This window comes from Benincasa hispida, chromosome 1 (assembly GCF_009727055.1).
Source record: "Benincasa hispida cultivar B227 chromosome 1, ASM972705v1, whole genome shotgun sequence".
Taxonomy (NCBI): domain Eukaryota; kingdom Viridiplantae; phylum Streptophyta; class Magnoliopsida; order Cucurbitales; family Cucurbitaceae; genus Benincasa; species Benincasa hispida.
Genome location: NC_052349.1, coordinates 63,028,802 through 63,052,630, shown reverse-complemented (window position 1 = coordinate 63,052,630; position 23,829 = coordinate 63,028,802). Strand labels below are relative to the sequence as shown.

Genomic DNA, 23,829 nt, shown 5'->3' with positions numbered 1-23,829 from the left:
TATTATATATACATGATTATTGATTAACTTATGGGTTGGTTTGGTCATTTTCTTCCTCAACTCTCTGATGATCAGAGAGATTCTCCTGGGAATATCTAACACGTAGAAGAAAAATTCTTCTTTCTTCTTCCTCTTATCTTCTCTTCTCTCTTTCAAAAGAAGCAGAGTCACCACTCTTATCATATTCTCAATCCCAGGAGAATATAGAAGGTTCTCAAGTGGTAGTGTCTTTATTTGGAATCTCAGTTCTTGGAGATCGAATTGGAAGATGGAAACATTCGTGATCGGATCGAGAGACTACACGAAGAAGATTGGCTTCAAGGGTAAGTCCTATTTTCTTTCCTAATTCCCTCCCAAGTTTGTTGTAAATTTAATGTTTAATGCATAATTTTTCTTGTCTCTATCTTCCACTGTGAAGCCTTCACAGGTTCCTTCACCCACCACATCTTCAACAACCCTACAATTCACAAACGAAAAAAAATCTTCCTCTTGCACCCAACAATGATACAAACCCTCGAGGAAACTAAATTTAGGGGTGTTTTTAGTTTTTTTTTTTTTTTTTTTTTTCATTCAAAGTTTTGTGGTCCTTGTGCGCATTGTATGAATTAACTACTTTGAATGAATTATCAAGTTTATTCCCTTTCTTCGTAACTTTTCCTTGTGTTTGTTGCTTATATTTATTGTCTTCTTAGTATTCATCCTTATTTTGATGCATTTACATTATGACCTCAATGATAATACTTGTGTTAACCAACATTTGGATTTGTTATGTTAGGCATTTAGAACTCAGTTTTAGGATCTTATCCTTTCGAAACATTTCTTGAATTTAGCATGCGTGCGAACTTTGCCTCAAACATCTTTTACAAAATTTTTCTAAGGCTGTCTCATACCTCCATTTCAAAAATAAGGATCTTGATGCCTTCAAAATTTGAACAATAGAATTGGAAGGTTCTCAATCCCAAGAGAATACAGAAGTATATGATCTACTTCAATCCATGCCATAAAAATTACTTAATATATTGTTCATCCTCTACTTCAATCTCAAAGATAGTACCCGAATTTGCAAGCTTGGTGTCTCACCATATGCCCCAACAATAGCATATGATCCTTCCAACGATCCTCGTGTGAACACCAATCCACACTCTCTAGCGGGATAAGCCCATCCGTAACTTATATTTACTCCATAATCTCGCCAGACGTCTTCAATTATATCCCTCGGGCAGTATGTTCGACCAACTTGTTCGTATTTGGACTTGATTAAGTGTCCAATAACCCAACTTTTTTGTGTATTGATGATTACCCATTCTCATCTCAAGAGAACATGTATGTTTGCTTGGACATTTTGTCACTTTAAAGAAATCATTTTCTTTCAATTTTTTTGCACGAACCCTCCACTTGCATTCCTCCACTAAATACCATATAGTTAATAAGCTATTTGTTGACTTATCTACACGGTAGTCAAAGTTCCTTGTTATTGCAAGTATTGACAATTTAATTAACAAGTCATATTTTGAAAAAAAAAAATGAACCTTTATATCCTCATCATTCAGATAGTCATGAGGCATTGTGATGAAGTCATCATACGATGGGTCCTTTGATGGTTTGGATATATCTATAAATGGTTGGCGTTGGAACGGTAGAATGCATTTGAACCGAAGGAATTACCACTGGTGGGACGGGAGTAGGTGAGGTTGGAACATGATTGTAAGGTGTTGGAGAAGTTTGTGGTCCTGAAGATTATCCATATTCATGGTTAACCTCAAACTATGGAGTACATCTGGGTTCATTTTTGTGATCAAACCAAGCTTCACTTCGGTCATCCCCCAAGTTACATGACTCAATATGATCATGCAGTGAAGACATGGTGAGAATATTACGTGTTGGAATGGTTGCAACCCAAAGTTTTGACTAGTTGGAATAGGTTAATTCGTTGGATTGCATTGTTGGTATATATTCTATGTGTGTATTCCATGACTTTTGCAATGTGTAATTGATACAAATTACAACGTCTGGGATGCATCATTGCCTTCTAAAAAAAGATAAGGTCTTCATTACCGATTATGTCAATCGAGGGACCTTGGGCCAATAGATTGTAACAACATTTGATGTGTATATCAAACATATTTGAATCGATATTTAGTTGTTGGAGCATAATACTCACTAATTCACTAACCGTTATATCATTTATGACCTTCAGACCTTTCATATGTCCTCCAACATAATTGTTTCTAGGCTGGTCCCGTTTCCCACCAAATCGTTTAAAGATGCGAAGTAGTGTAATTGATATGCAATCAGATTAGCAAAATTTAAGCAATATCCCATAAAATTTTAAGAAATCGTCCAGTAATTGATAAGTGATTGTCCAACTATTTATAAGTGTTCGCTTAGTATTATATACGCGATCGTGTATATATTACTAAAAAATTGTTTATATATTATATAAATGGTCGTTTATATAATACTTGGTCGTTTATATAATACTAAACAAACGTTTATATTGTAATGAACGATTGTCTATATATTACTATACGATTGTTCATTTAATACTAAATGACACTTATTATGAAAGCGATTTGGGACAAGAAATACTGTAAAATATCATTTACATTCTCTCTCTGATAAACGAATCTTGCTCTATAATCAAAGACACGATGAAATGAATAAGAATGAAAACGATCAACGATGAGAATGTTGGACTAACACTAGAGGAAGTTGAACAAAATGTGAATAAAAAGTTTTTGGGTTTGTGATCATTTTACGAAATTTTCGGCTAACCAAACCACAGACGGGTTTCTTCCTCCTCCCTCGCTCCCTGCAGCAGCTAACTCCACAACCATCTTTAACTTCTTAGCTTTCTTCTCCATTCTCCCTCTCCACCGCTGCCATTGTCGGTTGCCGGCAAGCCTCCGCAGTCCATTTTGTCTATTTCTCCGTTGTCGCCGGCACGGGGAAGACCAGAATTCTTTTGAAGGTTAGAAGACCAGAAGACCAGAATCTTATTAATTTTCAGATCGTTCATTGCCATCCAGACCCCGAACATCCCTCGGTTCCACCTCTTCAAAGCTTCTGCCCAAGCTCTCTTCAGAAAATTTAGGTGATGCAGCTACATGTTCTCAAACCTAGAAGAAGTTAGAAATCCATCTCGAAAATTGTTGTGTTTTGTCTGAAGTTAATCCAGTTTGAGTCTTTGAGCTTGTCAATTCAGTATCGTGGGTAACCTTTTCCTTAATTTTCTATGAATTTCTTGATTATGTGTTTAAATTGTTTTACTTTGTTTTCAGGTGAAAGACATGAAAGACCAACCTGAGTTATTGATACTGTATGCAACTCAAACTGGCAATGCAGAAGATGCTGCAGAGAGGCTAGGCCGAGAAGCTGAGCATAGAGGTTGTGTTGTGAAGCTTCTTTCAATGGATGAATATGACGCTGTAAGTTTTCATCTTTCTATTATCCCCTTTGTTTTGTCTCTAACGAGATATTAGAATCATGAATTCATAACCAATTATATATGCAATCTCCTCAAATCGTTATTTATTCACAAAAATTGAAACCATTGTCGTGATGTCGTCTAATCTTGTGTATCATTATATCCTTCTTGATACAACTTTCGTTGTTATATATTTTCCCACATAGGCACAGTCGCTTCTTATCTGATCCATCTTCCGGCAAAAAAAAAAAAAAAAAAAAAAAAAAAAAAAAAAAAACTAGGAGTTGTATTGTATTTGGTACAACCTTATGTATCGAATCTTTTGTATATTTTTTTCAAATCAATACTTTGCCTGGTCTAGTAATTTTCTTTTTACCATCATGGTGTGTAAAAGTAATCTGCCCTTATTTATTTGTATTTAATGTTTCAGAGTTCTTTACCTCATGAAGATGCTATAATTTTTGTTGTCTCTACCACAGGCCAGGGTGAAACACCAGATTCCATGAGGGTTAGTGAATTATAATTTTTTTGGGTACAGAAGATATTCTTTCTATTATCTTGTGATACCTTTTTTTCCGTCATTTTCTCTGTATCAGGCCTTTTGGAGGTTCCTTTTACAAAGAAGTTTAAATCAGTATTGGCTGAAAGGAGTACCTTATGCTGTATTTGGATTAGGTGATTCTAGTTATCAAAAATATAATGTAATATTTCTTCTGCTTTTCTTTGGAAGTAAAATTAATTTATGCATTCCATATATTCTACACTATGAAGTTTATTTCACTCATGCATCTCAGATGTGCTAGGCCAGGATTTGATGATTAGAAATTGATTGCATTATGAGTTTGAGGTATTACATGTTAAGGTACCTGCTAATGTATGCTACAGTTTGTTGCAAAAAAGCTCGACAAAAGACTTTCTGATTTGGGAGCAAGAGCTATTCTTGAAAGAGGCTTAGGTGATGATCAACACCATTCAGGGTAGGCCTCCTTTAATACTAATTTAGTTGAATGATTCTTAGGAAAAGCTATTTCTGCTTCTTTCCGTTTGATCTACCTCCCCCTTAAACAAATCTAGTTGTGATTCTCAAAGAAATAGCAAGTTTCATTTGTTGGTTTTGATTTTGTTGGTGACATCATTTTGCAAATTACAACAATAGTCACTTGTATGATTTTTGTATGTCTTCCTAAGCTAGCATTTTTTGACAATAGAAAGTCAAGTGAACTGAAAGATCGATGCTCTCTGACAGGTATGAAGCTGCTCTAGATCCTTGGATGTTATCATTGTGGAGCTCGTTGAATGATATTAATCCAATGTTTTTTTTGAAGGGCACTGATTTTGTGTCTTCAAGTGACACAATAATTGATCAACCAAGCATTCAAGTGGCATATTGCAATGTGGGGAAGTTGGATTCACCATTAAACTCAGGTACACTGGTTTCTTGAATATTCTTAATTGAGAATGCAATGGAATAACAGTCATTTTTCTCATTCAAAGCTCGATTTTTTACCAAAAGAAATGAACGCAATGACAATTGATGAAGGTGTTTTTCTACTTCTGGTCCTCTATCCTTGTTCAGTTAACATGCTATATAAAAATGGAGAATTCAGATGTTGGCTTTAATGGCAAATTTGAACTTCCCTAAAATTCCAACCTTTGTAAGTGAACAAATAGTGGAGAAAAAGATGGCTACAGATTTCTGCACTTCTTTTACAATAACAAAAATCTACAGCTATTTGATCAGTCTTCAATTTAGCATCTACTCGTGTTTCTCGTTTATTTTGAGATGAATACATCCCTAAGGTTGGATTTAGGTTAAATTTGGGTCTTTTGAGATTTCAAACTCAACATTTTTACCCTTGAGATTTGGCATAGTCTCTTTTTTGGTCCATGTCATTAACAGTTTTGGTATTTGCCATCAACTTTGGATCATAAACTTTCAAAATAACTAGTGTAAAAAAGGTGAAGAGTTTTCAAAATTACCTCAGTTGTATTTATTCATCAAAGGGTTCAGCTTATAAAGGTGAACCAAAATAACAGCCCAACAACTAAACTTAAGTTACCACACGGTACCAAAGGAAAACTAACAATAGTACTACAAGGCAAGCTTTAAAGAAAATACCGAAAAGTAACTAACCAACGCTACATCAATAACTTTGAGGTTGACATGACATAAATGTATTAAATTTTTTGTGAAAGGAGACAACCTTTTCATTGGTATAATATAATGATAAGAAATGCCTAAGAATCACATACACAATAGTTTGGCTAGGTGTTGGTGACCAACACGTGTTAACAACAAATATGTTAGACATGCATAGAACACTTATTGAGTAGACTAAAAAGACAAATATATGATAATAATAATAAATTTTGAGTGTGAAATACATAAAACCATGTGTTTTAAACATATAAATGCATCGACCCATTTACTTTTGAATTTCTTTTAGCATAAAAATGATATATATTTTTAAGTGTTCAATTGGATCATCTTCTCTGAAGTTGTGAGTTTACTAGGTTGTCGTGGAGTTGCTTCTTTCAGGAGTTTGGTTTCATATTGGCTCCTCAGAGGAGTGTCAATGGCTCAATTGGGAAGTTCTTCCTCCCTTCGCCTTGTAGGGGAAAGGGCCGCTTTCTTTGAGATGTTGGGGTGTGCGGTTTGTTATGGGTTTTTTGGGGGGAGAGAAATAATATAGTGTTCAGATGGATGGGGAGGGTCCCTAGCGACGTTTGGTCTTTGCTCAAGTTTCGTGTTTCTCTTTGGGCTTCAATTTTGAAGGCCTGGTTGTAACTACTCATTAGGAAACATTTTACTTAGTTGGCCTCCTTTTCTTTAATGGGGTTTTTTCTAGGCTTGGTTTTTTTAATGCTCTTACATTCTTTCATTTTTTCTCCATGACATCCTAGTCCTTACAAATTGTCGAAAAAAAAGTTGGTAAATTTTCGTATATCTTAGCCCTCCCTTTAAAGTCCAGGTATCATGTATGCAATAAAGAATTTTGAATACTAGAAGAAAGGCACCTACATGCTATATCTAACAAAAGAAAGTGAATACCCAACATGATAGTCATATCTTTCCACACATAATTGAAGACGAGAAAAGATTCTTCAAGGGTCTTTGGTCCAAAAGGGCACGATAAATACCGTCATGGATTAAAAGCTTTGTTATCAGATTTATGGTTTGAAAGGAATCAAAGAGTATTTCATGATAAAGTATCTCTTAGCCCCCTCAAATTTGATATTGCTCATCTCAACGCCTCTTCTTGGTGCTCCCTTGCAAAAGAATTTAAAGATTTCTCCATTCAAGACATCAATCTCAATTGGAATGCCTTCATTTTCCCACTTTCATGATTTTGTAATAGCTTAGTTTTTGGCTTTAAGTTTATCTTTCAGTTTCGCATCTGATGTAAGCTTTTGTATCAGACATGATTTCTTTTAGCTTAGTTCTAAGTTTAAGCCTCGTTAATTTAAGAGTTAGGAGATGATGAGAGTGCTAAGGAGGTGTCAACCTAGTTGAGATGTCCTGGTGCACTTGCTGATCCTTGTTATGTTATGTTTTAGTGTTTTGCTTTAGCTTTTGTTTCCTTTCTTTCACTTGTATCAGCTTTCATTATCTTAATGAAGTGGCTTGTTTCTTGTTCAAAAAAAAAAATGTTGTCATGGATTTCCTCCATGATGAGTCGTGCCTTCCTTTCCTTTAATCTCTCCATGATTTCCAAAAATGGAGTTTCAACATAGGTTTCTTCCTCATTTGCTTGCACGAGGCAATAATCTTTAGAGGGGGAGCTAAGGTTCGTTGTTTGATTATTTGTTTTTTTTCCTTTCTCGATGGATCTGAATGATGAGTTCCATAAATTTAAATATGGAACTTCAAGTTCTACTGAACTCATTCCATGGCCAAGTTTAGAACGAAACACTTGCCAATGACATTAGCACCAGTAAACCAGATCTATATGGGGTGTGTGTAAAGGGAAGAAGGAGGGGATGGTTTTTGCAGGTTGACGACAGGTCTGTGGGAGAGAGAGGTGCAAAGAATGGGAAGGTGTGGCAAGTGGTCCAAATCTGCTTGGTCAAGGATTGAGGTACGAAGAGGGAAGAGAAGAAAGAGGAAGAAAAAGAGCAAAGAAGAGGATGAAGAAGAAAGAAGAATAAGATCATTTTGGTTTTGTTCTCATCAAGTTAATTTGGTGTAGAAATTTTTTTTGTGTATTTTTGTTTTATGAATGAATATAGAAATTTGTTCAAAAGATAAAAGGAATTGGTGGACAAGGAGGAAGAGAAGGTTTTGGGTTAAATTATTTGTGGGTTCTTATTTTATGGAATCAATCTGGAAATCCAGTAATGAAATCAACGAAATTGGTGGAGAAATGAAGTAGATGAATTACATCAAAGAAGGCGTTTTTTGTGTTATTTATTTGTTTTGTTGTACCGAATGTGATTTATTTTTTGGTTTGTAATAAATAATACACTAATGCCACGTCAGACTAGCTTAAAATCATAATTTAAGAACGATCTGATCATCTTTCTGTTAGCTTAACAGAAAGATGATCAGATCGTTCTTAAATTATGAACAGAAAGCTGATGATAGGGACCAAAATAGGTATTTGAAGCTTCATGACCCAAATTCAACCTAAGTCAAACCTTAGGGACTAAAAGTGTATTTTCTCCTTTATTCTATGAATGATATTCTTCCAATTGTTTGCACGATTGATGTGTTACTAAGTTGTTTAAAATACCAGTTTGGTCTTTGTTCTTTGGGTCTCATTTCATTTTCGTTCTTATACTTTCAAATGTTCAATTTTAGTTTTTGTATCTTAAAACTAGTTCATGCAATTAGTTTATTATTGATTTTTTTAGTAAATGTAGTCCCTATCAAGATTCCCTTCTTAAAATTTAAAAATAAATTTACATAATGTTTTTAATTTTTTATTTTTTTTTATTTTTGCACGAGAACTATTGTTATTATTATTTAACAAATTTCAATAAAAATTAACTTTAAGGACTAAATTTAAGATTTATTGAAAATGCATGGACTAAATTTAAGGTTTATTTGAAGTATAGGACTAAAATTGGGTCCCTTCGGGGACATCCGATATTGGGACTAAAATTGGACAATTGAAAGTACATGGACTAAATATTTTAACCTTTTCTTTGGTAGACTTCATACAATTTATTGACCAATTGACATTCCTTGTGTCTCTCAGATTTGAAATACATGGAGATGCAAATTGAGAGAGCTCGCTTGATGTCTCCTGGAAAATTTTCTCATGGGAAGAAAAAACCTGATTGCTTTCTTGATATGGTATTAAACCTGACATCACTCAATATATATAGATTTTGTAGTGATACAAAGGCAATGAGGTATAATCGTGGGATGGAAGCTGAATTCCGTATTGAACCTTGGTGCACTGGTTTTTCATTTCCCCTATAGAGGTCACATTGTCAATATCTTCCTAATGGTCAATATTCAGATTGTCTAAACTTATTTGCAAATACCTATATTTTAGGATGTGTAGAGAAGGAAATTCACAATTGCCCTTAGTCACTAGTTTGTGTATGGAAGTATAAATATATTTAGCGATGTCTGATGCTTGGTTACGTTATGTTTTGTGTCATTAGCTTAGGAGCCACGATGGTAAGGAGAGTTAGCCACCCTCTCAATTTTCGAATTCATGGGTGTTTTTGTGTATTGTGCCTTTTGGAACGATCAGTAATACCACTATCATAGCGAGGGGGAAACCTTACAAAGTGGTATCAGAGCAATCGTCTTGCAAGGCTAAGGAAGATGTCTCAACGACATCTTGAGGACAGGATAGAGGAATTGGAAGAAAACATGGGAGCTATGAGAGAACATTCGAGATTGCTGAAGTTAGAAAAATCCATGGCTAAGATGTTCAAAAACATTGAGAAAATATTCCATAGCATGGAATACCAACGACAACCAACAGAAGATAACCCAAAGGCTTTGGCCAACCTTCTCACAAATGCCGTGCACAACCAATTTCAAAATGATATAGAAGGCGGTCAGTAGAGAGGCACCTGAGAACGACTGTGGGTTGCCAAATGGAAGAGAGAATAAGGTTAGAAGACATATGAGGTAGGAGCGAGGACAGACAAGAGCCTTACGGACAGAACTCAATAAGTTTGAGTAAGTGAAAAATGCTATCGGCGATCAATAAGGCCCAAGTGCTACGCTGGTGACTTCCATTGCACTTTGGAGCGGTGCCCGCTAAAGGTCTGCCCACGTGGCAGAGCCTACGTCATAATTTGTTCCAGTGGGGGCCTGTGTTCATTCAGCCTCTCTCATTTTAAAATAGGGACAAGCTAGATGTGTGGCTATTTAGAGCAGAAAGATATTTCAACGTTCATCAACTCCAACTTGGAGAAGGTTACATTACAATGATAAGCTTTAGTGGGGTGGTGCTGCATTGGTTCTGCTGGGAGGAGGGATGGACGTCGTTTGAAGGATTGAAAGGCCTGAAGAAAAGAATGCTAGATTGATTCCAACTGTCAGGGGGGTCTTCTTGCGTGCATTGTCTCATCAGGAAGAAATGAGACACAGGCAGCGCATCTGCCCCATCTGAAAGAAGTACTGGAGAGCATGTTCCTCAACAGATTAGACGCTAAACATTCGAGTGGAAGTGCTGTGCTTTGAAGTTTGAACCCCTGGGCCTAATGCAAATGGTGAAGGCAGTCCAATGGGGGCAACTTGGAAGACATAATAAGGGGGAAACCTCATTACACATAACCCCCCCAGAACTAATAGACACTGGTTGATAGCTGTGTTTGACTAACAAGAACTAACAGCATGTAAAACTAAAATACAGTTTTACCCTAGATCACATTACAACACAAAGGAATTAGGGGTGGATTGTTGAACTGATTGACTAGGAATAACTTTACATTAAAAGAAAAAGTCTTGTATTTTTTACATACTGCCATATGATTACTTTTTGTTGCAAGGAACGTTACATCTCGTATTTCCTTTATCTCAGTTCTGGGGAGTAAAATTATTTTTATCTTGAGAGTTATTAGCAATATATCCTTATCATATACTAAATTCTCAATTTTCTTTTTTCATTGTAGATAAAAAATCAGCGTTTGAGTAAAGTAGGCTCTGGAAAGGATGTGCGCCACTTTGAATTTGAATTTGTTTCTTCTGTAAGTTGGTAATTTCCACTTTTTCATTACTTATATTTTCGTTGTTTTTTTTAATATGACGCAATGACCACATTTTGAACTAACTTTAGGCAATAGAATATGAAGTTGGTGATGTCCTCGAGGTTCTTCCTAGTCAGAAATCTGCTGCAGTAAATGCCTTCATACAACGATGCGATTTGGACCCTGAATCATTCATCACAGTAAGAGTTTGGTTTATCAGCTTGTAAATTCTTGAATCATCTTATTTCAGTTTTTTTTGGTAAATACTTCTCAAAGCTTCTCTTTCCATTGTGTGTGATGTACACGTGCTAGATTGATTAATTAATTATATTTCATCTCTCAATTGAGTATGTACAAAATTGAAATTCTATGGTCTCTTTTGTTGATATTCCAAAATTTTCTTTCCTGGTCTTATTAAGTGTTGAAGAAGTTATTTATTTATTATTTTATTCCTAAAATAATGAGTTCAACTATCTTCAAGTTCATCTTCATATGAAGTTATTGCTGTATTAAATTTTCTCCATACCAAATAACACTTCTTATTTCAGATTTCTCCCAGAAATAGGCGAAAACAGGATCCCGTTCTAACCGACAAAATGACCCCTATCAAATTGAAAACTTTCATTGAACTGACAATGGATATTGCGTCCGCTTCTCCTAGACGCTATTTTTTTGAGGCAAGTCCTTTGAGCCTTTTTCAATTATTTTATGAGATGGTTAATTGATGACTACTATTGTTTAACAGAGAAGAGAGAGTTAGTAGAACAATATTTTGTTAATCATGTATTTTGCATTCAATACAATCCTGTTGTACATGCCAAATTTAGAAACAGAAGTTAACGGTAAAGAGAGTAGATGTAGCCACCAATTTCGAGAATGAGAAAGAAAATAATAAAGTCCAAGTGATCACTATCATCTACTTTCTCAAGTTAAATTATGCCATCTTCACTCATGTTTTTTCTTTTTAATTCCCCACTATGTTTAAACTTATTTTTTCTTCCAGGTTATGAGTTATTATGCAACAGCTCCACACGAGAAGGAAAGACTTCAATATTTTGCCTCACCTGAAGGAAGAGATGATTTATATCAGTACAACCAAAAGGAACGAAGAAGCGTCCTTGAGGTGATTCCGAATATTTTAATAAATGCATGCTGCAATCATTGACATAACTTAATAAGCTTTTATTGGAAATTCAATTTGATAGTAATCTTGCATTCCCCAAATATTTGTGCTGCATTTTTCATTTAGCAACAGGCCTTTTTCTGTAGCTTAAAATATACCCAATTGAGAGTTGGTGAAACTATCCCATTTACATGTCTTTGTATGTACTACAGGTATTAGAAGATTTTCCTTCTGTCAAAATGCCATTTGATTGGTTGGTGCAGTTGGTTCCTCCATTGAAAACAAGATCATTCTCCATATCTTCTTCCCCTTTAGCTCACCCAAATCAGGTGCACTTAACTGTAAATGTAGTATCTTGGACCACACCGTATAAAAGGAATCGATTGGGTCTCTGCTCAAGTTGGCTTGCCGGACTTGATCCTGAACAATGTATGTGAATAGAACTCGGCATCCATTAATATTAGTGCTAAGTTTGATTTTCTTGATATATTTGGATGTATTTGACACAGGCGTTCGTATTCCGGTGTGGTTCCACAAGGGTTCGCTTCCCGCTCCAGCCCCATCCCTTCCCTTGATTCTTGTTGGACCTGGAACAGGTTGTGCACCCTTCAGAGGATTTGTAGAGGAAAGGTCCATGGAGAATGCCTCTATGCCAACTGCTCCAGTTTTGTTCTTCTTTGGTTGTCGAAATCAGGACAACGACTTCCTATACCAAGATTTCTGGTTATCTCATTCAAAAAATCACGGAGTACTATCGGAGGAAAAAGGCGGAGGCTTTTACGTCGCGTTTTCCCGAGATCAACCGCAGAAGGTTTATGTGCAACATAAGATGCTAGAACAGAGTCAAAGGATCTGGAACATGCTTAGGGAGGGTGCTGCTGTATATGTTGCAGGCTCTTCAACAAAAATGCCTGCTGATGTATGGTCAACTTTTGAAGAAATTATATCGAAAGAAACTCAGCTTCCAAGGGAATCTGCTGTAAGGTGGCTAAGGGCATTGGAGAAGGCTGGTAAATACCATGTTGAAGCTTGGTCTTGACCTTACTTCTCTATTGTTTGATAGCTGATAATTCAACTTGGAAGAGAAACAAAGTGAGAATTAAATTTTATGGATATATCGATAAAATAGTAAGTCACGAAATTAGATTTAATAATTAAGTTGTTTTTCCTCTTAAACTAAGATATAGATATTGTTATTAGTATTCCTATTCATATTAGACTAAATAGAAGATATTTCTTATGTTTTACGAGCATTTATAAAAAAAATGTTTGAAGTATAATGGATATTTCATATCGATGTCGAACTTTTCACTTTACGGATATATCAACATGTAGATAGATATTTTCACTCTAAAGAAAAGGAACAAAGCTTGACATGTTTCATGTAAATTTTTAAAAGAATAATCACATATCTATTTTGTCTTTTCCAATTTGGGTTAAATGTATATTTTTATAATCAAGTCACTTAGTCTTTCATTGAAAAGTATTGTCTTTTCCAATTTGGGTTAAATGTATATTTTTATAATCAAGTCATTTAGTCTTTCATTGAAAAGTGATTAAAGAATACACGAGTATACAAAAAGAAAGGAAAAGCCTATAAAAGAGGAGTCAACTACAAGAAATATTCAAAGTGAAACTTAGGAGTCTGCGGCCTAAAAAGAAAAAGAATCTAGGAGAATAAACATTGCTAGTGGAACACTCCATCCTTCATCCTAGTCTACTCTAAAAAACATCTCTTTCTCACAATAGGGCGTATGGAGTAGTTCCTCAATCATCTCTCGTATGTTTGAAGAGGTAAAATTTGACCACTTGAAAATAAGGGTCTATCTTGTTAGTCACTCGAATTCTATTTTGTGTTTTTCAGATTTATTAAGTTCAGAAAATATGTGTTTGGCAAACGATCTAAATTATGTTTTTGAAAAATATTTTTGGATTATGAGATCCAAACAACGCAAATTCTAAAAATAATATTTTTATGTTTTTAGCTTATCCAGATTTTGAATTTTAAATTTTAAAATGCAGAATTATATTAAATAAGGATACAAACGGTTAGGAATATGGTATGTAGTGTTATAAATTCAATTAATTTTTTTAATTAAATTATGTGTTATCTATTGTATAATTATTATTCTATAAACTCATTCATAAATTATGTATAATATTATAAAATAATAATTATACAAAAATTATTAACATAAAACGTGTTCATAAATTAATTAATTATAGTTGATCATTGTTGACGCTCGAATCTTGTTTGCATTGGGCTTCATCGTGGGCTCCCAGTGACCTTGACCTTCAGCCCTCTCTTGCTTGGTATGGTATCAATATTTTTTCAGGCATCGGTGTGATGTCGAGTCTATTGCACTCTGATGCTTAAGTTAATACGATGAGTGACTAATTCAACTAAGCATGAAAAGAAGGTTTTGGTCTCTCCTTTAGAGATTATTTTTGGAGATTGTTTACTTCCCCTTTGGGATGGTCAAATAAGACTATTTATATGTTAGTCCTCTGACACACATCTATAGTTAGTCAATTATGTGTAACGGTAGCAATGTTAGAGATGTTTTTGACACTTGTAATTGTAGGGTGTTAGTTTGAACTCAACTCGATTATTTTTCGATTGGTATATATTCGTCGGCTTAGCTGGTTAGCTCAAACCTTGAGATTAATATTTTCCTTTTGGGATGCATACTTCCCTATGCCCTTTCCCGATACCCTATTGGGTTGGGCCATGCCTTGGACAACGTTCAACAATAATCATCCTAATATTTAGTGGGACACCACAATTAATTTCGTAGTTTATAAATATAGTATAAAACATGTATAAAATAATTTATTTAAATTAGAATTCAATATCTAAATCTACTCGTATTTTTATTGAATTATTATTTTTTTAGATTTCTGTTATTAGATACCCTAACAAACATGTAAATTATTTGAAACGAAGGCTTTTACAAACTCTCCTTTTTCTTTATTGGAATCAACCTTTGTATTTTTAATATAATAAGAAAAGGGGAAGAGATAGACATCAAACTGACCAATATGAATTAAATACAAATATCCCAAATTAGGATAGGAAAAATAAGAAGTTTAAAAAATAAAAAATGATAACAACTGTGGCTGCTGGGATTCGAGCCCAGGTCTCTACGGCCACAACGTAGAATTCTTACCACTAAACTACAGCCACATGATTGTTTAATAGCTCAAGTTTTTAAATATTTATATTTTTTAGGTGTGAATTACTTTCTATTGAACATACTATATCAAATATATAAACAAATGTAAATATATATTAGTGGGGTCATGACTATTTCATACAATACCATGCCATAAAATTCTAAATAGCATATGAGATTTGTCCCTCCTTTTATCTTCGTGGTACGAATAAGATTGCCTATTGTGTTGTTCTTTATGTTGCTCGTTTTTCGGATTTTTTTATTTTTTTATTTTTTTTTTGTTTTTTTATTTTTCCAATTCAAAATATTTAGAGAGAATTGGGTTTCTAATTCCCTAACTGGATTCGTGATGTAATTAATAGTCACATTTTGTTCCTGGTGCTCTCCCAAAAGGTTTTTTCTTTGATTGTATGAAGTTTCTTTTTTAAAAAACTGATAAACTCTAAATATGTCACTTATCAGTTATGAGTTAAAATATACTATAACTTTCTTTAAACATGCTAAAGTTTTCAAGCAAAATCAAATATTACCCCAAAACTAATTTTCATTCTATACGTTTTTGCAAGTGTTGCAATGTTTTATCAGGTTCATAAAATTTATCCAAAAAGAAAAAACTGGAATCACTAATTTCAAGCAAAAAAAGAAAAGAAAAATAATCAATCTACAAATTTAGAAAATGTTGGGACTTTAGGGACCCGTTGAAAATAAAATTAACGACTCAAGAACTTATTAGGTAGTAGATACTTTTTAAAGTTTAAGAAGCCTGATATACACAAAATTAAAACTTTCATGACCTATTACACGTCTTCTAAAGTTTAACGACTAAATAGATACAAATTTGAAATCTTTGTGTTTATGACGTGAAAGATTTTTATTTATTTTTATGAAAATTGCTAAGTAACACTAATGGTGGAGCATTTGGGGCTAACCTAGCTTTTTGCAAGTGTTGCAGTCCAGTTAGATTAACCATCTTAATAAGAGTAATTTACATTTAACTCATTATAATCAAATATGAGATTCGATGAAGTGATACCGAAACACATGCAATTCATTGGACGACTCGCTCGATCTTATAACATTTAAGTATTACCCAAAAAAACTATTCAGATATTGAATTTCGAGTAGTCACCATAAATTGAACTCACTTCCTCTCAATTCCTAAATTGTTTTATTATACAGTGACCCTTATTGACCATTGAACCAAACTCCTAACAATTTTCTTCATTTCTTTATTATTGCTAATTTTTTTTATTAAAGAAATGAAGAAAAAATTATCAATACTACAACCATATAGTAAATTCTCTTGATATTAGTGACTTGCAATCAGTTATATTATTGCATTTAAATTGTGTGAGGATAATAAATTGCAGTAGTACCATTTTGTTCATTGAAAGCAGGTTAGTGAATTTGAAAAAGTTTAAAATCACATTTATCAGGTTCAAAAATTCCAAAAACATGATTTTTAATAATTCAAAATCAATTTTGATGGCATAAAAATCGTATTTAAAAGTGAAATCAAATCATAAATCAACTTTAAATATAAATATGTTTCATAGCGATTTTGAATATGTCGAAAGAGATAATATTTGCATGTGAATACAAGATCCCAACTTTCATATACTAGAGAAGAAGCAAAGCAAGGCAAGATAAGTTGATATTCACAATATCAATAGAAAATACAACAATTTAATTTAAACAAACCATATATGAATCTAATCAACATGAATCAAATCTGATCACATTGATAAATGAAGAAGCACTTCTTATGAAGACAAATTATACAATAACCAGAAGCAAAGTATACAAGTGATGTACATTACCGTCTAAAAGCATTGGCTTCAATTTCAGATTTACCCTGTGAATAATATGTCCTACGGCGAATACTCTCCTCGATTGTTGAGCTTCCTCCCTTCTCAGCACCATACATGCGTTTCTGAGCAGTGTCCAAGAAATTTCGGCTCGAGGGCGCTGCATTTTGTTTGGCTTCCAGTGCATCATCCTCAGCTGCCTTCTTCAAACGCCTCCATCGTTGCTCTTCATGTAACTCGGCATCCTGCTGCATTTCATGCAATCTAGCTACACGCTCTTCTTCTGAAAGCTTTGTAGCAGGCCTACGATGCTTGTGGCGTGACTCGTGAGTTTCAGAAGCATTGGATCCATAAGATCTCGGTTCCCCCACTCTTCTGCTGTTCTTCTCATTGTTAGCATAAGAATCTCTGTCTCTCCTCGATCTGTCATGATGTCTCTCTGCTGCAGAATCATGAGGATTGCTTTTGGATGTCCTTCGATCTGACTGATCATAGGTCGTTCGTGCAGCATATTTTGAACCTCTATCACGATCCCTCTCGTTCTTAGAATCTGCTTTGCTTCTTCTATCTTCTAAATGAGAATGGGCATCATGTTTTGAACTGTTTTCATGATCATGTTTCCTTCTCTGCCTCTCAGGGCTTGCATCTTCAGAATCATAATCTCGTTCTGAAGAAGAATCTTTATGGCGTTTAGATTTACTATGGCGGTGCTTCTTCCGTTCTCTTTTGCCATCAGGATTTTTTTCCTTGTGTTTTTCCACTTCAACCTATAAATATATATCCAAAGAGAACAAAAAAAAACCCTCAGATCTATTCTTCAAATATTTCGGAAGTAAACATTTGAAATCTTAGCCAAATTCTAGAAACCAAATCTATTCTTCAAATCAAACAAGGGATAGAGCTTCCAGCATAATAAATTAGTGAAGTATAGAGAGATTCTATCACAACAATGATAATTATTGTAGTGGAACATTCTTTAATATAGCAGTTCATCATTTGTCATAGGAATTCTTTAACACAAGCTTCAATTTTTGCCACAATTGACTAGTTAAGAAGATATATAGAAAGAACCTTTCTGATTATAGATTCATCTTTAGCTCCTATCAAAAGGGTGGAGAGAAACGCAGAGGTACCCATCACATCAACATTTTGTTTTTTAGAACAGAAACAAAACTTTTCATTGATGTAATGAAAAGAGACTATTGCTCAAATGACAAGAGACAGAAAAATCATAGAGTACTTAGATCATAGAGTACTTAGAGCAGTGGGCACACCCAGCTATCTCAACTAAGTTAACACATCACAGTGACTTAAAAGGATAACTTAGAATTTAGATATGCCACCAGATCTCTCTACCACAAAGTGTCCATGGACAAGCTAACAGAGAAGTTCAAAAAATTTCTCAAGAAGATAATGAATGGAAGAAGGATGTTTCCACATAATTTCCACAGCCCATGTTATAAGTATCAAAGTTGTAAAACTCAGTAGGGTTAAAGCAATACAAGGAGATGAAAAAACACTTACAGTTTTGCGAATCATAGCCATCTGAATAGGATTGTTTTTTACGCGTGCAAGAGCTTGTTGCTCACGCTGCCGAATGATGAGCAAAGGATCAGAATGGAGCTTCCTCCATGCGTCATTGGCAGAATGAGGTTTATCCTCAAACAGAGCTCCGGGGACAGCGGCTTCCTGTAGAAACAACAAAAGAATCCAACAACATCATAGTTAAGCACAACGAGGAGATAGCCAAAGCACGCAAATTAACAGAATAAAGACAACGAAGGCAACAGTACCTTGGAACTAGATGGTTCAGTGGCAGCCGCAGCAGTAGATGAACTAGGTAGGGTTTCGAGGCTCTTAAATCCATCGGAACTACTAGCTTTCCCGACCGCCAAACCCGATTCGTAAAGAAAATCCAATCTCTCCTGCTTACTGGAACGCCATATAGTAAAAAAAAAAAAAAAAAAACCGAATATTGGTCAAATCAATCGAACTAATTAGATCCTAACCCTAATCTACGCAACGTTTTCAATGCTCATGTATTTAGAGATCGAATTGGACTTGTTCACAGAATACGAATCAAATACATAATTAAATTTGTTAACAACAAGATAGAAATATGAAACATACGGAACAAGGCCGGCCTGTTCTTGGAGAAGACGAAACTCTTGGCGCTCCTTCTCCTCCTGGATCTGCTTGCGAAGCTCGTCCAACTTCTTCTGCTCGGCCTCATGCTTTTGCTCTGCCTTCCACACGTTCTCTATGTTCCGGAGACTGCCAGTGTGCCATCCTTTCTTGTTCAAGAACTTCAACGCCATGTCTATAACCGAGATTGGGGATCGGATTTTCAGCAACCGGCGCTGTGGTTTTGTGAGGAAGAATCCGATTTTCAGATTGAGAATCGGACTGTCGCCGCCCCCTCCGCTGCTAGCCCGCCAATTTTTGGCCCACTAGTAATCTGACCAAGGCCCAAGTGATAAAAAGGAAAGAATGATTTTTTTTTAAACACATCCTAATAACGTTCTTTATTATTTTTATGTTCAATTTTTCCATTTTTTTTACGATCAGGTGGATTTCTTAATCACACAAAAAGACTCCATATATATATATATACTTTATAGCAAAAAATTACAAAACTACCACTACAAAGTATAAATATTTTTAAATATTTTATTTAAAATAGTCCCAATATTATATGCTATATGGCTCATTTATCTTTTTAAATATTTTAGATTTATCGCATGTCCACTCGCGTCGCCGTCTCACTGTAAAAGAAATCCTTGACACCCAAATCCGGTGCCAAAGAAACCTCTGATACCCAGATATGGTTTATTTACAAACAAGTCGATCTGATTGGACCAACTTAATTCAGTTAGGTTGGTCTAGTCAGTTCAGTTTGCCTAGTTCGGTTCGGTCCAATTCATTGATATATTACTTCTTTTCTTCAAATTTTTTTTTTTGAACTTCTATATGATTTTTGATATATACTATGATATATGTACTCGGAGCTTTTATATGAATTTAGATATATATTGTGATATATGTATTTGTTTATTTAACATAAATGAGGTGTGAAAGATGTTTTTTTAATTAAACTTCCTATTTTATGATATATATGCTTATATATATATGTGTGTGTGTGTTTTACGTTTAATATTGATCCATATGTGATTATATATAGCGTGGTATATATCTTTGTTTATTTGAAAATTAATTTGAAATTGTTAAATTAATTTTAAATGTTGTTAAATTTTGATTTATTGGGATTTCTACCTACTTAAATTGAATGTATGATATATATTGTGATATAAATTATGATATATATTATGATTTATGTTGAACTTAGTCCACTTATGATTTATAAATTGTTTCATATATTTGTTAGAATATTTTCAAATGCTTCAAAGAATATCCTGAGGTATATATAAAATATAGCCATGAATCCGTCGGAAAAATGAAGAAGCAAAAAAAAATGTTTCATACGTAAAAATGGAAATTACATTAATTACAAATGGAAAAAAAAAATCTCAACTAATTAATAATTTATAATAAATGCTTTTGTCAAATTCACATTCTGGATGCTGGGAAAATATGAAAATATTTTGCCTAACCAATAGCCATAAATACATGCCGGCTACCCATGGAAAAAGGTATCTCCATCCTATTTTTCAAATAAACCCTTGAAATGAAAATATCTAAAATTTTAGACATTTATGAAAATAAGATAAATAAGTTTTGAGAGGGTCTACTTTTAATGTAATCCATTTTTAATACCTTTTTCATCCCTAGATCTTCCATTGGTGTTACATTTTGAGGTTGTTTGGGAGATTTAGGATTACTAAAAATTTAAAAGGTATTGAAATGAGTAAAAAATCGAGGGTAGAACAAGAATGAGATTGCGAAGCGTGAAAACGGTGGGAAAGAGGGTTGTGTTGAAAAATATTGGAAAAGAATGAGTTTAATATTACAAATCGGGTTCAAAATACTCCATCCAAACATGAGCTTGAAATTAATACTCATTAAAAACTCATTCCATTCCATTTTCCTAAACATGCTATTAATCATCATTATATTCCAAGTTTTATTTCAATTTAGACTCTGAATTTCAAAGTGCTTCAATTTTTTCCTTGAGATTTGAATTCTGTTTCAATTTGGTTCTTTTAAGTTTCAAAATTTATATTTTTAACCTCAATTTTTTACTAATTACTCACATCGGTCTTTAGCATAGTTAGGTCTGTGTTATTAGTTATATATATTTGTTTAAGTTCCTAGCATTTGCTCCTTGGGCATTTTTTGGTTGTCTCAGATTATGTCTCCGAGGAAACTTTTTTTAGAGGTTGTTTCTCAAGATACTAACTCTGCAGAATATTTCTTTTCTTATTTAAACTATTATGCAGATTATTTTCTCTGAGCTGTTTTTTTTTTTTTTTTTTTTGGTGATTTGTCGATATTGTGTTGGGATATCTTCCATCTCTACTATTTAAGCCCAAGGATGTATCTTTACTAAGATTGTCACATGTATCAATGAGTAAGATTATTCATTGAGTTTTGACAGACTAATTCCTATACGGTGTGTATATTCGAAGAAGAAAGAATTAAGCATAGCTTGTGGCAACGTATTTTTTATGTTATTCTTATAACAAACATTTCAATTTTGCAAAATGTTATTTGGTCGTTAGGGGAGTCTAAAGCAAAGTTGATTGAGAAGGGATTCTCAACCTTAGGGGGACCCTAAGGTATCATTCATCAAAAAGGAGTTCTTAAGACTTAAGGTAAGTTCTCACATGAAGGGAGTTCACAAGAAGGAGAAAAGATATCTTCACATTGAGAGAGAGTCTCACACATTAGGGAGAGTCTGAGTGTTGCATCACTAATATTCACATACTTAGAGGGATCCTCTAAGTTCGAGTGAAAACGGGTCTCACATCCAGGGAAGTCTAGGTGATTAAATAAGTTAGGTTCTACATGTGTCGCTGCAATCGTCATTATTTACAGATAAGTAAAACGTTGTAAATGTTTGACTTTTAAATATTAGTGAATTATTCTTTTATGGTCACACTTCCTCTAGATATAGGTGACATATCACCGATTGGGTTACCAATCTGTGTGTGTTCATTCTTGATTTACTATTTATTATTCTGCCATTGTCTCTGAAATTAATAGGACGTCTTGTGTGACATTTGTGACTTCAACAAAGCTCTTTCAACTTTTCAAACACTAATATCGGTTAATTAATTTAAAATAATTATGCAATAAAATTTTTAAATTAATTTTATAGCAATGAAAATATAATAAAACTTAATTAATATAACTATTTTAATTCTACAAAATTAACTAATAAAAATTAATATTAAAGATTGAAATTGAATATTTAATAAAAATCAAGGTTAAAAGTGTATATCTCGAAATATAGAGACCAAATTGAAATAAAACTCAAATCTCAATATAAAATTCTACCATTTTAAAACTTACGGACTAGATTCAAATCAAACTCAACAAACATTTTGAAATTTAGAAACTAAATAAAAACTAGATCCAAGGATTTAAAAACGTAGTTTTTCTTTAATTTCATTTTTCCTTTTCTTTCCTTTCCTTTGGGTTTAATTACAAAATTTAGTATGAAGTTCAATGTTTGTGTCTATTTAATCACTTAACTTTCAAAATTAAAAATTATCCTAAGCTTTCAATTTTTTTTTTTTAATTTATAGATTTACTAGACACAAAATTGAAAGCACGAGCTTCAATTAAATAATAATAATAATAACCTAATAGAATTACACTAGAAGAATTTTGAGATATGCCAATACTTTTTTCTTGATGCAATGATTTGCATATGCATATCATGGTTTTTAACAAGGCAAAAAATTATGCCATGATTTTGTGCATCTGTAGAAGTCGAAAATCATACCGTACTATTAGACACAAAATGAAACGTTTAAGAACCTGTTACACACTTTTGAAAGTTTTATTTTTGTTTTCGCCATATAAATGCTTAGAAATCATAGTTTAATTCATCACAGATTTTATTTTAAATTCATATCGGTTCCTCGAATTAAAAATAAAAAATAAAAAAATCTAATTTTTAAAACAAGTCATTTTAAAAAATCAAAATTTATCTCAAACTCTTGATTTATTCTATTTATGTATAGTAATTGATGAAATTTGAAGCTTTCTAGCGAGCCAACACGAACATAACCATGTACCTTCAAATAAGAGATAGAAGTTCCAAATCTCCACTAGAAATAAAACAATGAAGAGATAGAAAACAAGCACATATAGTAAACAGCAATGGTAAAGACACTGTGACTATTTTTCTTTTACTTATAAAATTCAAGATTAAAATGGAAATTATTGACTATGATCGAAATGAAATTTAAACGCTCTCTTGCATCATCCAACTTTTAAATATTTTATTTCCACCTTTACTTTAGCATCCTCGTTTTTCTTTCTTATGGTTAATTTTCATTAATTATTTAACATATTTATGAATCCCTAGGATGGTTTGGTCCAAAGTTTTATAAATACTCGAAAATTAAGGATACGTGAGAATAATAAGTTTGAGAATAAGATGATGAAAATCCAAAATGACTTTGGTTATGCCATGAAAATGTTATTAGGATTTTATAAAAATAAATTGTTTTTGTATTTAATTTGTAAAATGAATCATGAAAATTTTATAAAATTTTAATACATTAATTAATAAACAATAAATTCAATTCAAAGTTTTGGAAAAAAAATTAATTATTTAACAATCAAATAATAATATTAATTAAATCATTAATTACAAGTATTTGTAAAATGAGAAATTTATAGTTAAAGTTATTTGATAACATAATTTGATGGATCAATTTAATGATTTTATATAATTATGATGTATTAATTAATAAGACAGCTAATGAATTTTAATTAATCAATGATAAACTAATTATATTTATTTAAAAAATAAATTTATATTATATTAACTAATTACAAATATGACTAATTAATTAAGTGATAGTTTTATTATATCAATTCTTTAAAGTTTATTGAAAAATATGTATGGATATATATATATATATAGGAGTAGTTAAATTCATACACTATAATTTAAAATTTAATATAATTTTATAAAATATAAATTTAATTTTCATATAATAA

At 33.0% G+C, this 23,829-nt stretch overlaps 2 protein-coding genes and 2 non-coding genes across 9 annotated transcripts; 2 read left to right on the top strand and 2 right to left on the bottom strand.

Annotated features, from left to right (window-relative positions):
* Nucleotides 1-2,741: 2,741 nt before the first annotated feature.
* On the top strand, nt 2,742-12,884 carry LOC120086504 (NADPH-dependent diflavin oxidoreductase 1). 6 transcript variants are annotated; one of them, XM_039043189.1, is made up of 13 exons: nt 2,742-3,094; nt 3,282-3,428; nt 3,858-3,935; nt 4,024-4,128; nt 4,313-4,404; nt 4,674-4,852; nt 8,629-8,726; nt 10,511-10,585; nt 10,675-10,785; nt 11,134-11,262; nt 11,589-11,708; nt 11,921-12,137; nt 12,218-12,884. In XM_039043189.1, exons 2-13 carry the CDS (start codon nt 3,291-3,293, stop codon nt 12,745-12,747), a joined length of 1,872 nt encoding a protein of 623 aa, XP_038899117.1. In that variant the 5' UTR covers nt 2,742-3,094; nt 3,282-3,290; the 3' UTR covers nt 12,748-12,884. The 6 variants fall into 6 exon arrangements, with proteins under 6 accessions (XP_038899117.1, XP_038899126.1, XP_038899135.1 ...); XM_039043198.1 differs by lacking the exon at nt 2,742-3,094 and having other exon boundaries at nt 3,291-3,428; nt 3,907-3,935; XM_039043207.1 differs by lacking the exons at nt 2,742-3,094; nt 3,282-3,428 and having other exon boundaries at nt 3,885-3,935; nt 4,024-4,102.
* Nucleotides 9,573-9,728, top strand: LOC120070393. The gene has a single exon (XR_005479888.1). It is a non-coding gene; the product is annotated as a U1 spliceosomal RNA (small nuclear RNA).
* A 1,939-nt stretch (nt 12,885-14,823) lies between the features above and the next one.
* TRNAH-GUG lies at nt 14,824-14,895 on the bottom strand. Its single transcript has one exon. It is a non-coding gene; the product is annotated as a tRNA-His (tRNA).
* Nucleotides 14,896-16,520: 1,625 nt separating this feature from the next.
* On the bottom strand, nt 16,521-19,174 carry LOC120084491 (pre-mRNA-splicing factor CWC25 homolog). The gene is made up of 4 exons (XM_039040546.1): nt 18,823-19,174; nt 18,486-18,624; nt 18,217-18,381; nt 16,521-17,459 (listed from the first exon to the last, which is right to left on the bottom strand). Exons 1-4 carry the CDS (start codon nt 19,008-19,010, stop codon nt 16,701-16,703), a joined length of 1,251 nt encoding a protein of 416 aa, XP_038896474.1. The 5' UTR covers nt 19,011-19,174; the 3' UTR covers nt 16,521-16,700.
* Between the last annotated feature and the right edge of the window lie 4,655 nt (nt 19,175-23,829).

Coding starts and splice junctions, on each gene's coding strand:
- LOC120086504 (XM_039043189.1), top strand. CDS start 3,291: ATGAAAGACCAACCTGAGTTATTGATACTGTATGCAACTCAAACTGGC. Junction 8,727..10,510: donor CTGATTGCTTTCTTGATATG/GTATTAAACCTG, acceptor TTTTCATTGTAG/ATAAAAAATCAGCGTTTGAG. Junction 10,786..11,133: donor ACCCTGAATCATTCATCACA/GTAAGAGTTTGG, acceptor TTCTTATTTCAG/ATTTCTCCCAGAAATAGGCG.
- LOC120084491 (XM_039040546.1), bottom strand. CDS start 19,010: ATGGCGTTGAAGTTCTTGAACAAGAAAGGATGGCACACTGGCAGTCTC. Junction 18,382..18,485: donor CTGAACCATCTAGTTCCAAG/GTACTGTTGCCT, acceptor TTGTTTCTACAG/GAAGCCGCTGTCCCCGGAGC. Junction 17,460..18,216: donor TGGCTATGATTCGCAAAACT/GTAAGTGTTTTT, acceptor ATATATTTATAG/GTTGAAGTGGAAAAACACAA.